General features: G+C 38.8%; 1 protein-coding gene across 2 annotated transcripts; it reads right to left on the bottom strand.

Annotated features, from left to right (window-relative positions):
• Positions 1-2,160: 2,160 nt before the first annotated feature.
• On the bottom strand, positions 2,161-13,276 carry top1a (DNA topoisomerase Ia). Of its 2 annotated transcripts, XM_023399014.2 has the most exons (21): positions 13,120-13,276; positions 12,631-12,655; positions 10,308-10,404; positions 10,037-10,151; positions 9,398-9,450; positions 9,220-9,306; positions 9,018-9,087; positions 8,734-8,825; positions 8,465-8,580; positions 8,219-8,340; positions 7,970-8,092; positions 7,329-7,516; positions 7,108-7,252; positions 6,614-6,757; positions 6,251-6,436; positions 6,102-6,170; positions 5,800-5,914; positions 4,694-4,821; positions 3,933-4,027; positions 3,687-3,836; positions 2,161-3,538 (listed from the first exon to the last, which is right to left on the bottom strand). In XM_023399014.2, the coding sequence occupies exons 1-21, from the start codon at positions 13,150-13,152 to the stop codon at positions 3,436-3,438; spliced, it is 2,256 nt and encodes a 751-aa protein (XP_023254782.1). In that variant the 5' UTR covers positions 13,153-13,276; the 3' UTR covers positions 2,161-3,435. The 2 variants fall into 2 exon arrangements, with proteins under 2 accessions (XP_023254782.1, XP_023254783.1); XM_023399015.2 differs by lacking the exon at positions 13,120-13,276 and having other exon boundaries at positions 10,303-10,404; positions 12,631-12,656.
• Between the last annotated feature and the right edge of the window lie 509 nt (positions 13,277-13,785).

Genomic DNA, 13,785 nt, shown 5'->3' with positions numbered 1-13,785 from the left:
CTGCACCCCTCCTCCTCCTCCTCCTCCTCCTTCTCCTCCTCTTCCATCTGCCATCACTTCCTGCCATCGTCAAAAGAAAGAACTTCTCACCTTTGAGTTCTGTGATGTTTAAGCCTTTCATGCTTCTTTGTGGTTGTGTGGGGAGGGTGCACAATGAGGTCAGTACGAGGGATCAAAGAAAAGAAAGAGAAAAGACGCACACTGACTGGAAAACTGACTTGAATGAGCGAAGACAGGATAGGATAGGGCCGAAAGATATTGTTTTTGGGTCAGATGGAGAAATATATATATATATGATTGAAACTGCACTATAAAAGAGGGTTTGTACTGACTGGACAAACAAAAGATGTGTCAAGGAAATGTTATTGTTGGCTTTGTGATATTTTTTACTTTTTTAGCAACCAGTACTTCAGCACTGCCTTGAATTTTACTTTTTCCGTTATTTGGTTTTTCAATTCTATTTACTCTTCTATAGTCACTGTAAGTCCAGATGCAATCAAACATGTTTTATTTAGATCTGTATAAATGTTGGTGATCACTTTGCAGTTCAGCTACACGCAAGAGACTATATACAATGCACTAATGAAGACAGCAATGCTAAAAATCACACTGCCCCACATTAAAGGTATTGACAGTTCTGTCAAGATCAATACACTACACTGCCCTGCAAACTGAACAGAGAGAAGCCTGTCACGCTAACGTTGCCTTACTCAGCTCTGTCCATGTGTTTATATGACCTGTCTGTCCATCACCTTGCTTTCCAGCTACTGTGCTGTCCTGAAAAAAGAAAAGAAAAAAACATGCCAGTGCATCGATGGTCACTGTTGGTCTATATCTGTGAAAAAAACTCGTGCTGCTTTCTGTATACACTTGGAGTTTAACTTTAAGCTGTAATTGTATCAAATATTGTTACTGGCAAAATGTTGTTTAAAGCAAAATTATCAATTTGATCCCTAGACAATGACAGAGTGAGATATCGTGCTAGCTAGAGAGCCAAATGAGGAGATCTTTGCTCTTCTCTGAATTTTCTTGTGTTTATATAAACATACAGTCACTACATGAATCCTATTAAGCTGCATCTTTGTCAAGCTGCTAATAGCTAAGAACGGTGCTATACCATCCAAAGTGAAATTGGAGGTTGATCTCCTACCAGCAGTGTATGCACTTGTGTCGAATGTTACAAATTTATTTTGGTTTGAGATAAATGGAATCTGGACTTACGGTGTTATGATCACTTAAAAAACTTTTATGAAATAGTCTGATCATAAAGCACTGTTGTATCATCCTTTCTACACTTCTGAATCTTTACAGAATAAACTGAATACTCACCAAGCACCAATGTCTCATTATTTGCTCAGCACCTTGCACCAGGAGTGAATATGAATTGTTCCACGGATACCAGTCAAATTATTCAGTGTGATGAATGTGAAAGTAAAAAGCAGTGGGACTGGAGAAATGCATACAGCCTCACCTGCTGGTGAGAAGCTGACAGTACAGCTAGTGCTGAGAGCTTATTTACCAAGGAAATTTTAGTCTGTTTTCATGGCAAGCCATCCTTGCAAAATAAAATTTATTTTGTCTACATGGTGTATCGAGGTATTTAGTCCTAGGTATGTATACAGATGGCGGTGAGCTTTGAATTCAATGGCAAATGCGTGTCATGGGCAAAGAAAGGGGCACACGTCTTCCAGATGTTGCCAGAGAAATGAAATCCAAGGGAAAACTTGAGGAAGAGAACATCACAGGAAAGTACAAGGTTTTACCGAGTCCAGTCACACCACAATTCATTTTCCAACAGGGGATGCAAAATACTCTGAGGGCTCTTTAATTTAAAAGATTAAAATTTATTAAGTTCTTGGAACAGTTTTTACATTTAATAAGGTTCAATATGATGTGCTGCAGGCTGGGAATTTTCAAAGTCTGAGCTTGTCTCAAGATAAGAAGTGATCAAATGTGTTTGACAAAGCAAGTATGAGGACGGTGCAAATCTGGCAAGACCTGCACCAAGGCTGCTAGTCCAAAACCAATAGACGGCTGTGCTACTTGGGGCCTCTGCTCAGGAAGAAGGGCCTTGAAACACTTGTCAGAATCATGTTTCCTGAAATATTCAGGAGTATTGAATAAAAAAAAAAAATTAATAAATCACAAATTCACAGGACATTTACTTGTAGGGTTTTATTCATTTTTGAACCTACAATGAGCATAAAACTCAATAAAACATGATCAAAGGCTATGACAAAAAATAAAAGGTAAAACAGGAATAGGATGTTGACTTTACAGCTACTTACATCAACTTTCCTATCATAAGAGTGGAACAGAGTGGAATAAAATGAACTGATAATTCACATTAAATGTTACATTACTTTATCCTCAACCTTTACACAATTAAAAAAAAAAAAAAAAACTGCTTAAATTGTAACAGATTGGTGATTTTTTTTGGCAAAGTTCATGTCCCTCACATACCCTTCTGGAAGAAAAACACTTTCAATTTACTGACTTTAAATACATTATTATAGCATCATCTTCAAGTAACAGATACGCAAGTTTTTTTTGTCTTGGAACAATTGTTAAATTAAGTTAAAATCAGATGTAGACAGGACTATGCAGAGCGATTCAGAGGATGCTTGCAACTCAAAGGATACAAATGATTGTTCACATTTACACTGAAAAAGAAGTCCCTGATAGAGGATGTAAAACAAAATATTCACATTCTGCTTGCTTAAGTAAATATTGACATGGTTGCAGTATTTTCCCCTTTGCCTGCCCAGACATCCTCTTTCATGCTGAACAATTCAACATAGTCCAGTTTAAAATATTCACCTAAACAGACAGCTTCCATGGTCGAGCCCCTCAGACACACATGCACACGCGCACACACACACACAAACACACCTCAAAAGTCAAGCTCACATTTCCTTGAAAGGCGCGTGGGTGTATTTAAGGAATTCATTTGATTTAACTTTATCTATCAAAATATAGAATTCATTAATAATACATGGGAGGGCTAAAATACAGAGCGAGTGAACAAAGAAAATGATACAAAGCATTTTTTGTTTTTGCTTAATACAGTAGCTATAGGACCACAGAGTTCAAAGTTCAGGCATTGTTGGGTTTTGCCCCAAGGAGGGAGAGAGCCAAAGGTAAGAGGGTCTTCCAATTACTGGGACTATGCCTTGATGCTCAGTTGTGGGTATAGTTCAGCCTTGTTGTCTGTCTCAGATCAGATGTTTAGAGTACCCCCAACACCCTCCTGCCACTTCATTATGGCCTCCTCACCTCGACTTACCATGTCACCGCTGTTTTTCTGCTCAGACTCTCAAACTCCTTGCCAGGTCTGGCCATCGAGCAAAATTCAGTTAAGCTAAAAAACAAGTATCCAATAAAAAAAAAAAAAAAAAAAATGAGTGTATCATAGTTAAAACCACAAACAGGGATTTAAAATTCAAAGTCGTCATCTGCCATGTCGATGGCCCAGGCAAACTTCTCACGCTGGGTTTTGTTGTAGATCTTTTCAACGGGAATGCCCCACTTCTTACACCTAGGAGACAAAAATTAAGATGGAGGAAATAAAAAAATAAAAATTACTTGTGCATTCTTGTCCCCAACAAGAGAGAAAAAAAAAGAAAATCAGGGCTGGCACAGTCAACAGTGATGCTTAAACAACAAACTTCAGAATATTATCGTACCAAGCCACAGAGATGCGAGGGTCCAGATAGTTGAGCTTGGAGGTACCGAGGGCAATTTGCTTGTTCTCTTCACGATCGGTCGCCTGCACCTCCAGCTTCATCAGCTGCTCCTCTATCCTCTGAACGGCCTTCTTCTTTGTCTCCACAGTCCTTCAGAGGAGACAAGAAGCACAAATTGTTAAACACTTGTTAACAAGACTGACAAGGGAGAAACTGTTTATCTATACCAAATCCTTTGATACTCACTTTTTGGATTTTTCATCTTTCCGTACTTTGGCATCAGCCTTGGCGCTCTTCAGTTCTCTCTTGGCATCAGAAAGCTGGTCCCTTTTAGCATCAATCTAAGGAGGAAAAAAAGTGATTTGTCTCAGATAAGTACAATAATTTGTGTTTGTACACTGACAGCAACATGATAATTGCCTAACATTCAATAGGATCTTGATCATCATCTGCAAGTGATTTTAATATTTTCAATACCACTTTTGGCTAAATTCAAGGATTCAAAACCGACAAGGCAAAATTTTGAAATGAAAAGTTGAGAACTCATTAAAACACTAAAATCAACGTTAATACCTATCAAGCTTTAGCAAGACAAATAGACTATCTGAATTTTTTCCCCCTTACACTCTAATGTGCTAAAATTACATTTTACTTTGCTAAAATACATTGCAACCAGATCTCTATTTGTTGCAGTCTGTTTAATTGTATTTATGCTATTGTAATGCAGAAAACCATTTACCAATTTCCTTTCAAGCACATCATCGTCATAGTGCATGAAACATAACAGCGAACAAGATTCAAGCATTGGGGGGATATAAAATTGAATTTGAAATCATGGCAAACATGTTACTGACAATTCAAGGGCAACATTTAAATGAAATTTGATGTCAACACCAGGACAAGTGTGAAGATGGCATTTCAATAAAACCTACAAATGAAATATCAGATGTAAAATGATGTCCATCTTGGTTTAAGTAAAAAAATGTATTCAAAATTCACATCCTCACCTTAGTCTGCAGGTTTTGCATAGACTTCTCAAATGTCTTCGGTGGAGCTCTCTGATGGTTACACAGGATGGCCACAGCCCTGTTGGCCCTGTTGTAGGACAAGATCTTGGCTGGAATGTTCTCCTCCGCTAGAGAGTCAGAGAGTGTAATTAGTTGTCTGTATGCAAAATGACTGAACAGGACTAGGTCAAAACCTAGTGCATGGCTGGACTGGTTATGGTCAATGTGTGAAACTGAGGGCGTATTTGAAAAGTGCTGTGGAACCACTGTTAAAAACTGACGACATTGCATTATATTTGCATTCAGTCTCATGTCAGCCCTTTGTCTCCTCTGTGCCCTCATACAAATATTTTAATACAACTGCACTCTCAATAAAGCTGTTCTCATTTACATGTTTTGTTTGTCTGACAATGGAATAAGTTTGAAATACCGACTGAAGCACAACCCATTATGACTACATCTCAACTTCCAGGCCATTTCAAGCTGCTGCTCTGCTGTTAAAATCCTGATTTTATTTCAGCAACATTTGTCTGAAAGAATCACCAAACAAATAAAAGACAAAGACTGCAGTGATTTTGGTTACATGTAATTGTAAAGTGATCATTCATAGAGAAAGTTAGACGCAACAGAATATCCATTTTATTTAGTCTCTCCACAGCTTCTGTCCATGTAACAAACTGCCGTTTCATCTATCTGTTACTTGCTGAACATAGCAGACACAAGAGAGAGCAGTACTGGAAACTGGTGGCTAAGGTTTGTCCAATCGCTTGATTGGTCACCGAGGAAAGAAAAAAAGTCTAAATCGAGTGATACATGTGCTACGTTGGCAACGCTTCAGGCTGTAAATGCCCAACTAATACAAACCGAGTTTCCCCATTGGTTGTTGCTCTTTCAAAATGAATTGGCACAGTCATGTGGCATTCAGCTGACCGTAGGTAGAACCATCTTCACTCACAAAACCCACATGAAAAACCCATTTTAAATTCAAAACTATCAGTTCAAACACCGTTGTGTCCCTTATTAGCTCTAGATACAAATAATTAATGAGGCGCTATGTATGTATGTATTGGGCTGTAAGTCCTTTTGCTTGGTAGGTAGATGCATACCACTTGTGAGCGCCTTCAACTGCTGCTGCAGGGTGATTGAGGCGTTGTAGGTACGGAAAACTTTGGCTGTGAGACCATCCATCAGCTCCTGAAGGTGCTTGTTCAGAATAGAAGTCTGGAGGGAAACAATAAGTGCAATCATTAAACAAAGTATTTGGTGTTACAATTGACAAAAGGTAGACCAGTCATTTTGCAATCCACCCTCCCAAATAAACATGTAATACTGAGCATTAACTGATATGTAACTGAATTAATCGAATAAGGATTTTATCATTTCCTTCCACAAGTTTTGTTTTGCCTACATTTAGACGGTCAAACAGGTCGTCATCCGGCTCCTTGTTCTCCATAAACAACTGAAGATTCTTGAATACCTAGAGGAGGCAGAAGAAACATGAATGCACAGGCAATGTTTGCACATTTAAAATAAAAAAAAAAATGTTTTTGTCCTTACCCTTTTCTCCACAGGGACTTTGTTGTAGTAGCGGATGGAGTCTTTACCCAGGAAGTCAAACTCCACGACATACTCCTGACCATCGTTCTCTGGATAGAGTTTAATGTGTTCAACTCTCAGTGAGCAGCAGCCCACGGTGTCAGCAGTCTCTCCTTCCTCCTTCTCATTACCCGCTCTGAGAGCCAGCTAGAGCACACCAGGACAGCTGGATTAAAACCGGCTTATAAAGACATTACCCTCACTGCAGCTTGTGTTTCAGCACCCACTAAACCCCCACAGTCATTGTTAAAAAGCAATTACACTACATTAACTACTCAAGCTATACACACTCAGGACAATATCAATAGTCGTCATGCACCTCACCTTGTCGATGAAGTAGAGTGCCACAGCCCTCTGTCTGATCCTCATCTCCTTGGACTTCCAGTCTTCGCGGTACTGGTTCCTGATACGATCCACACATTTCTTCAGTCTACGGGCTGTTTCATACTTCTGCCAATCCTTCTCTCCCTGCAGATAAACAGCATGATGATCAAGAGGAATGGATTACGTGGGGCCATGTCTGTGTGTCAAACACACGACACACAAAGTCATAAGAACTCGAATGAAATCAGTAGGTGGCTTTACAGTACATCATGTTCCCTGCACAGTAATACATCTGTCTCCGTTTTTAAAATCCAAGGGAGCAAAAGCCCTTTCAACAGATTATAAACATCTTGAAAGGTCACACCGACACCTGGAGACATAAACTCTGTACAGACGATGCTACTTCGAGGTGAAGTTACCATTTGCCCTGTGTTGACCTAAACAGAGGAATTTCTTAAGACCCAAACCTTCACATACTGCAAACAGCAGCCTACCTTGATCCTGGAGCTGGGGTTCAGCATGATGTACTTGATGGAGCCTTGAATGTTCTCCGTCCACGACACCAGCCAAGTCACCTTGTTGTCATGACGAACCTCTTTCCACTTCCTGCCTGGAGGAGGCTCGGGGTGCTTGGAGTCCCTATGAGGAGCACATTAACATTTAATCATGTTACTCACTTCACACATCAGCAATGAAAAAGCAACCATTCACTCACTTGCTGCAGTTGACGATGATGTCTTCAGGCCTGATGCGACGTTTGAGCATGCCCATTTTAGGATGATCTCCACGACCACGGAACAGGCCCGGGGGCTCAATGCGGAAGTTAGCAATACGTTCCCTGTGGTTGTCCATTATGCAGAAGCCGTACTCCTGCAATAGGCGCTCATTTTCCTCCTTTATTTTCTGCAAGAGACAGAGAAACAACATCAGAATTGTATCTTGCTGAGGTCAACAATTAATAGTCAAAAAAAAATACTAACGATGGAACAAAATAGTGCAAGAGAAAACTTTACAGGTACTATATTTAAATTTCCTTGTAACACATTGCCAAGAAGTAATTTGATTGTTATGTACCATGGTTCTGTTCCAGATGATTTCCGTTTGAGTAACTTATTTAGATGCTGTGTCAAAAATGTCTTATCAGGAAATATTGAATGTTATGCAATAAACTTATTCTAAAACATCTATGTACTTAAGAAGCAAGGTGGGTGACAACACAGTCGGACAATGTTTACCGGAGATACTCATGGAAGGTAAATATATAGTGTGGGCCTCCATGTTAGTTAATCCTTAGTTCTGATAACACAGGGAATAGATTAGATTTAGCTCCAATACAATATACATGTAGTAACTGACCAGTTTCTCCTCCTTTGTCATGGCCTTTCTGGCTTCAGACTGTGCCTTGAAGTATTCGCTCATCTCACTGAAGTTGCATTTTTTCAGGTCTGTGATCTTAGTCTTCTCCTCTGAAGTCATTTCCTGCATTAGCAACAACACGTTACACTCAAACACAGGAATCTTTGAACAATTACCTTACAGGAATCTGATTTTTCAAAATCTTTTCAGCTATCAGTTTAAAAATCGAGAGAAGTGCATTTTTCCTACCTTCCTCCAATCTTTGAAGAAGTTTTTGCGGAAAATGTCCTTTGTGGTGTACTCATGGTCCAGCATTTTGGCAAAGAACGTGGCTACCTCTTCTGCTTCTGGGCTGAGCTTCATTGTTTTACCTACAATATGCAAAAACACAGGTTTATCAACCACTCACATTTACATCTGCCATCATATAGGTACAGAGTCTTAATTTAAAAAAAAAAAAAAAAAAAAAAAAAGGTGAGCACTATACAATCTTACCATCATAGTAAAATTTGACATTGCTAGGAAGAGGGTCATATGGTGGTGCAAACACCGGCCCTTTGTGTTCCAGAAACTTCCATTTGACGCCATCTGTGTATCTCTCCTCTTCCCACCTGGAATCACCAAAATAAAGCCATCCAATAAGGAGTTGAAATATACCAGTGAAACAAAACATTAATCGATCCAACAATAACACGCAATACATCCACACTTGACCCATCACCAGTGATGTGTAGGTATTGTACAGCTGGTTGACATCAACTAACCATTTCCACTTCTCCTCTGGCTCTTTTTTTGCTTTCTTTTTTCCATCAGTGACTTCTCCTTTTTTGTTTTTTGTCTTTTTGGGCTTAATGTCCTAAAAAGGGAAGAGAAACTATGAGTTCTTTCACTCCCAGGTTGGCAGAAAAAAATGAAATATCAACATAAGAGATTGACACTCAAGCCTCTCCCAATTCTTCAGGTTAAGATATACTGGAGGAAACTGTCAGAACTTCTTTTCATTGTCTAACTAAAACCAAGTTTGCCTGATTTTGTGACTTTTGCTTACCTCATCTTGTTTTCTTTTCTTGGCCTTCTTGTCATTTTCAGTCTTTATTTTCTTGGGCTGGAACTCAGAGCTGAAAAATAACACCCTGTGTCACAAGTCTGATAGATCAAATTTTGGTCACGTGGAAAACTATACCGATACCCGAAGCCTATGAAGTATACATGGAAAACATGTAAACAGTCTAGTAGCATGGGCCACTTACTCGTTATCTTCATTCCGTACTCTTTTTAGAGACTGTTTAGGAGAGTGGTAAAAGTCATCTTCAGGCTCAGACTTCACATGTTGTGGGCTGCAAAAGAAAAGTCATTCCCAATCAGACCAAAGGAAAAAAAATGACATCCATTATCTTACATATAACACTTAAGAGAAATGTAGCCTACCTGGCAAACCCATTCTCTTTTTCCTTTTTGATTTTAACATCAAGGGACTTCATCTAAAAAAGGTAGACAAAGTTGTTAATGACAAAACCCTAAACCATAATCAATTGTCCAATATCCAAATAAAACCTAAATTACAGTCTAGTCATTTACTAATGGTAAATCAGTGCTGGTTTTTATAATTATGTATTTCTTCTGCTTCTATGCAGAAAAACACACAACACACCTGGTTGGGTCTAATTTGTAGAATTAGAACAGATCTTTATTTGACTAAGTTTAGCAAGGGTAGTGCCAACCAAATTCTTTATTCTGCCAAAATACATGTTTCTAGCTGCTTGAAGCCACCTGAGATGTTGTGGAACCAAAAATCTTCCTCACATTCATACATCCATTTTCTTCGTGCATTTTTGAACATTTCTATATCAGATTAGTCAAATATACCATAATTGAAACTGAGAATGTACACACAAATCAATAAGCTATACATTTTTCTCATTGTTTAAATAGTCAAGAGCCATGAACGCATGATTTGACAGAGCTCAATACTGTAGAAAAATTCATAATGATGAACTCCAAAAATCACAACATTACATGCACAACCACACATGCATTATTCCACAAATTATTTGCATGATAGTGCACCTTCTCCTCCTTCCTCTTCTCCTTGTGCTTGTCCTTGTATTTGTCTGTGCTGCCATCTTTGTGCTTCATCTTTTCCTTGTCTCTGTGTTTTTTGTCAGAGGAGTCTTTGTGATCGCTAGAGTTTAAAGAAACACAAAACTATTAAGTCAGGAGATTCAAGCTTCCAATGGCCATTGCTGAAAATACATTAATAAGGTGGTGTGCCTTGTCCATTTTGAGCAGACACCACCAGAAAAGTAAAATTTATGGAGTCTGGAGGCACACACCATACCTGTTGCCATATTTTGATTTCTCCCGTTCCTTATCCTTCTTGTGGTCCTTGTGTTTGTGTTCCTTCTCTTTGTACTTGTCTTTATGCTTGTGAGAGTCTATGAGAAGATAACAGTGTTACCTTCTTCAAAAGTGAACAAAGTATTGACTGAATCAATCCGACAATAGACTGAATGAATGGTATGCTTGCTGTGTACCTATATTAGGACCAAGAACTACCTAATGGCCAAAGTATGAACATTATGATTCTATGCACAAGTGACGAATAAAGTGCACTCCCCTCAATTATTCTAATATGTACAGGCTAAGACAGACAATACTCTTATCAACTGACAACCTAAGAAGTACTCAAAGTCCACTTACAGTTTTTTCTCTAGGGAAAAACATGAAATTTATTGCTACACACAAGGTCTGAACATGCATCACAATCTGAATGTCATGCAGCCTGTAAACAGAAAATGTATCACAGTAGCATAGCACCTCCTACTGCCCGTATGAGCCTCATTGTTTATGAGACAATATGAAACTACTGACAGGTTGAAACATGCAAGTGAACAAAGTAGGCTTTTACTCTTTAATTTGTGTGCCACAACAAGAAAAAAAAATCCACTTTAGTTAAGTAACAAGGCAATTATCAAAATTAAGACTCGACAACAAAACTGTGTCATCAAACACGGAGCTGAGAGTTAGCCCAGTGTACTAACTAACGGGTCCTTAAATCAAGGTGTCATGTCAGTGTAAGACAAACAGTTCATATGTTTGAGGTAAAGTTTGATCAGTGAGTGATTTGGTCTCAATGAACCTAAAACAGACAAAAGGCAACCATGGTTGTTACATTTGACTATAATACTAGTTGTCATTTTTCACCCATTATTTGAAGATAACAGATTGTATGTTTGCTATCCTCTCAGATCTAAGCCAAATCGTTGTGCGATATATTTCAATGCACAGGCCCTGTTGCAATGCATCATGTAACTGCAGACAAGCTGGAGAACATATCTGACACTTCTGGTTGAGACTCCATTATATGGTTTGCAGATGAGAGATGAAAAACATAAATTCAGAATATATGCCTGTCACTGACTAGCAAACACATTGTGCAAAACAGAAATTTAAGCACAAAGTACAAAATGTGCTCATAAATGGATGAGTGTATTGAATGCTTACAAATGTATGTATTCTTTTTTAAACCAGGCCAAGTTGTGTTGCTTTATAAAATGCCAGACTTGCTTATTCATTTTATTTAGCTGAGACCAACACAACAAATACCACAACTAAAAGTGAAGGAAATGCCCTGTTTGTACCACAGACAAATCTTGTTCCCATTACCACAGAATGAAAACCAAATAAGCAGAGTGTTATATGGTTGTTTAGATTATTTTTAGCAGAAAAGCTCAGTCCATTAGTTGCTAGAGTATCTTATAGAAAGGTTAAAACCGTTTATATCAAACTGAAGATTTTGTCCCAAGTTGTTAAGTATCATCTAGGAAAAAAAGTTAGACCTGCTTAGCTGATGTAAAGAAAACAAAAGCAGTTTTTAAGTATGTTTATGAATGGTGTGTCCTGAGTATAGTATAGATTTCTACAGCTTAGACAGATAAATGATAATAGCATAAAAAACTAAAACTCACTTTTTACTTAAAGATGTTGTCACAATCATCTCATATCCAGTTCCTTTCAATGTGAGGATGAATTGAAGCTAATGACTTGATTTGTTGACTACTGAAATATAGATCCAACTAAAAACACTCCACTTTCTCCTAGCGTTGGAATGTTGAGTCTCTGTAGCTATAAAAATAATAATGGCCTAAGCTGTGAAAAAGAGTTTAAGATCGCGTTTAAAATATATACTCTTCTTGGTCACCACATGGGATCTTAATGAAGCACTGTGCCTTCGCATTTCTCCTCCACACAGCCATCTGCACTTCACAGTCTGGGTTCAGCTTGCAGCACAGTCAGGCCGCTACACCGAAAAAGAAAATGGCGCAGAGACTAAGTCCTCAACCCCCAAACCCTCACTTTCAGGTGGGAAATGTGGTGCTAAAAGCTAACCAACAAGAAAATCTAATACGATAAACTGATAAAACACCTCAACGTGTGTGCCAAAATTGATTCGAATCGAGTAAATAATTTGCGGAAGAGCTTTTACAAGACCTCCCTTTTGAACAATAGGCGCTTGTGAGTGAGACAGAGGACTTAGTCTCTGGACGCCATTTCTGTCCTTTACTCAGAACTAACGTAACGTTACATTTGATCTGTGAAGACAAGTCAGAATTTAAGGAAAATCCTCGTTTTAACTTGTTAGCTTACCCTAATGAACTTACCATTGACCCGAGAGCCACAGTCAATCTGAAAAACCAAGAAAAAGGATGAATGTTATAAACCGTAGTAGCTAACTAGCCGGCTAACTAACTTTGAACTTGCTGGATGGCAAAGCGACAGTTTGCTAGCTATCCCGCTAGCCATGCTAGCTTGCTATGCTGGTCGGTAATATGGTTTAGCGGCTAATAGCGAAGCCGCTACGGCTAACACTAGCTACAGCTAACACCAAATTAATTGTAGCGTTACCCCACTTTGTCTTTGAGTTCATACCTAGCCAAACAAACCGTAACATTAACCGGATAGTACCTTTCCACAACGTTACAAATAAAAATGTGATTGAAACTTGTCAAGACGCTGTTAACAACAAAATGTGCGCTAGCAGGGCACTATTCACAGTTAGCTAAGTTACCCTGTCAAACCAAACAATTTAAACGGTAGCAAGAAACTGTACCAGTTAACCACAAGTGATGACATAACAAAATGCGTTTTACCTGGTCCTCGTTGTGGGAATGGTCCCCACTCATTTCCTACGCGTTGCTTGATTAAAAAAACAAAAATGAGAAACGTGGAGAGTTACCACACACCGGTGAGTAGATGCAGGCAGAATGAAGAAAAGACACGGTTGTGTAAGAGCCAAGTTCCAATTGTACAGTAAAGCGCATGCGCCTCAGTTTAAATGGTTGAGAGCAGCGTAGCTCCTCCTCTTGACAAAACGTGTTGCTGTCCAGGTCCAGGCCCACGATGGTCACACACAGGACGGAGTGGGGTACACACATACCAGGAGCACATGGTGCTCCAGGCTCAGTGCTCTACTTGTTTATCCGTTTGTTTTTTGTATTCATTTGTTTTGATAAGTGAATGAGAGAAAAAGGAAGAAGCAGCTCTGTGTACATATTTTTAGTAATAATAGTTAGAGCAACAACAACCATCATCACCATCTGTGAGTCTGAAGAGATCTTTCAGTTATATGCTTTTCTGACCTCACTCACCCTTATGTCATTTTGTAAATATGCATATCAAGGTATATTTTAGAGTATAAAGTAAATATTTCATCTAATGGCATAGCCGAAACATGTTACAGACATATATGTTGGTTGAGTGAGAATGACTCTCATGTACAGACAATGCTTTCACACAACACCATGTTTCAGTGATTC

Source organism: Seriola lalandi, unplaced genomic scaffold (genome assembly GCF_002814215.2).
Source record: "Seriola lalandi dorsalis isolate HSWRI2012SDOR001 ecotype SW California unplaced genomic scaffold, Sedor1 jcf7180002050280, whole genome shotgun sequence".
Classification (NCBI taxonomy): Eukaryota; Metazoa; Chordata; class Actinopteri; order Carangiformes; family Carangidae; genus Seriola; species Seriola lalandi.
This window is presented reverse-complemented; position numbering and strand designations above follow the sequence as displayed.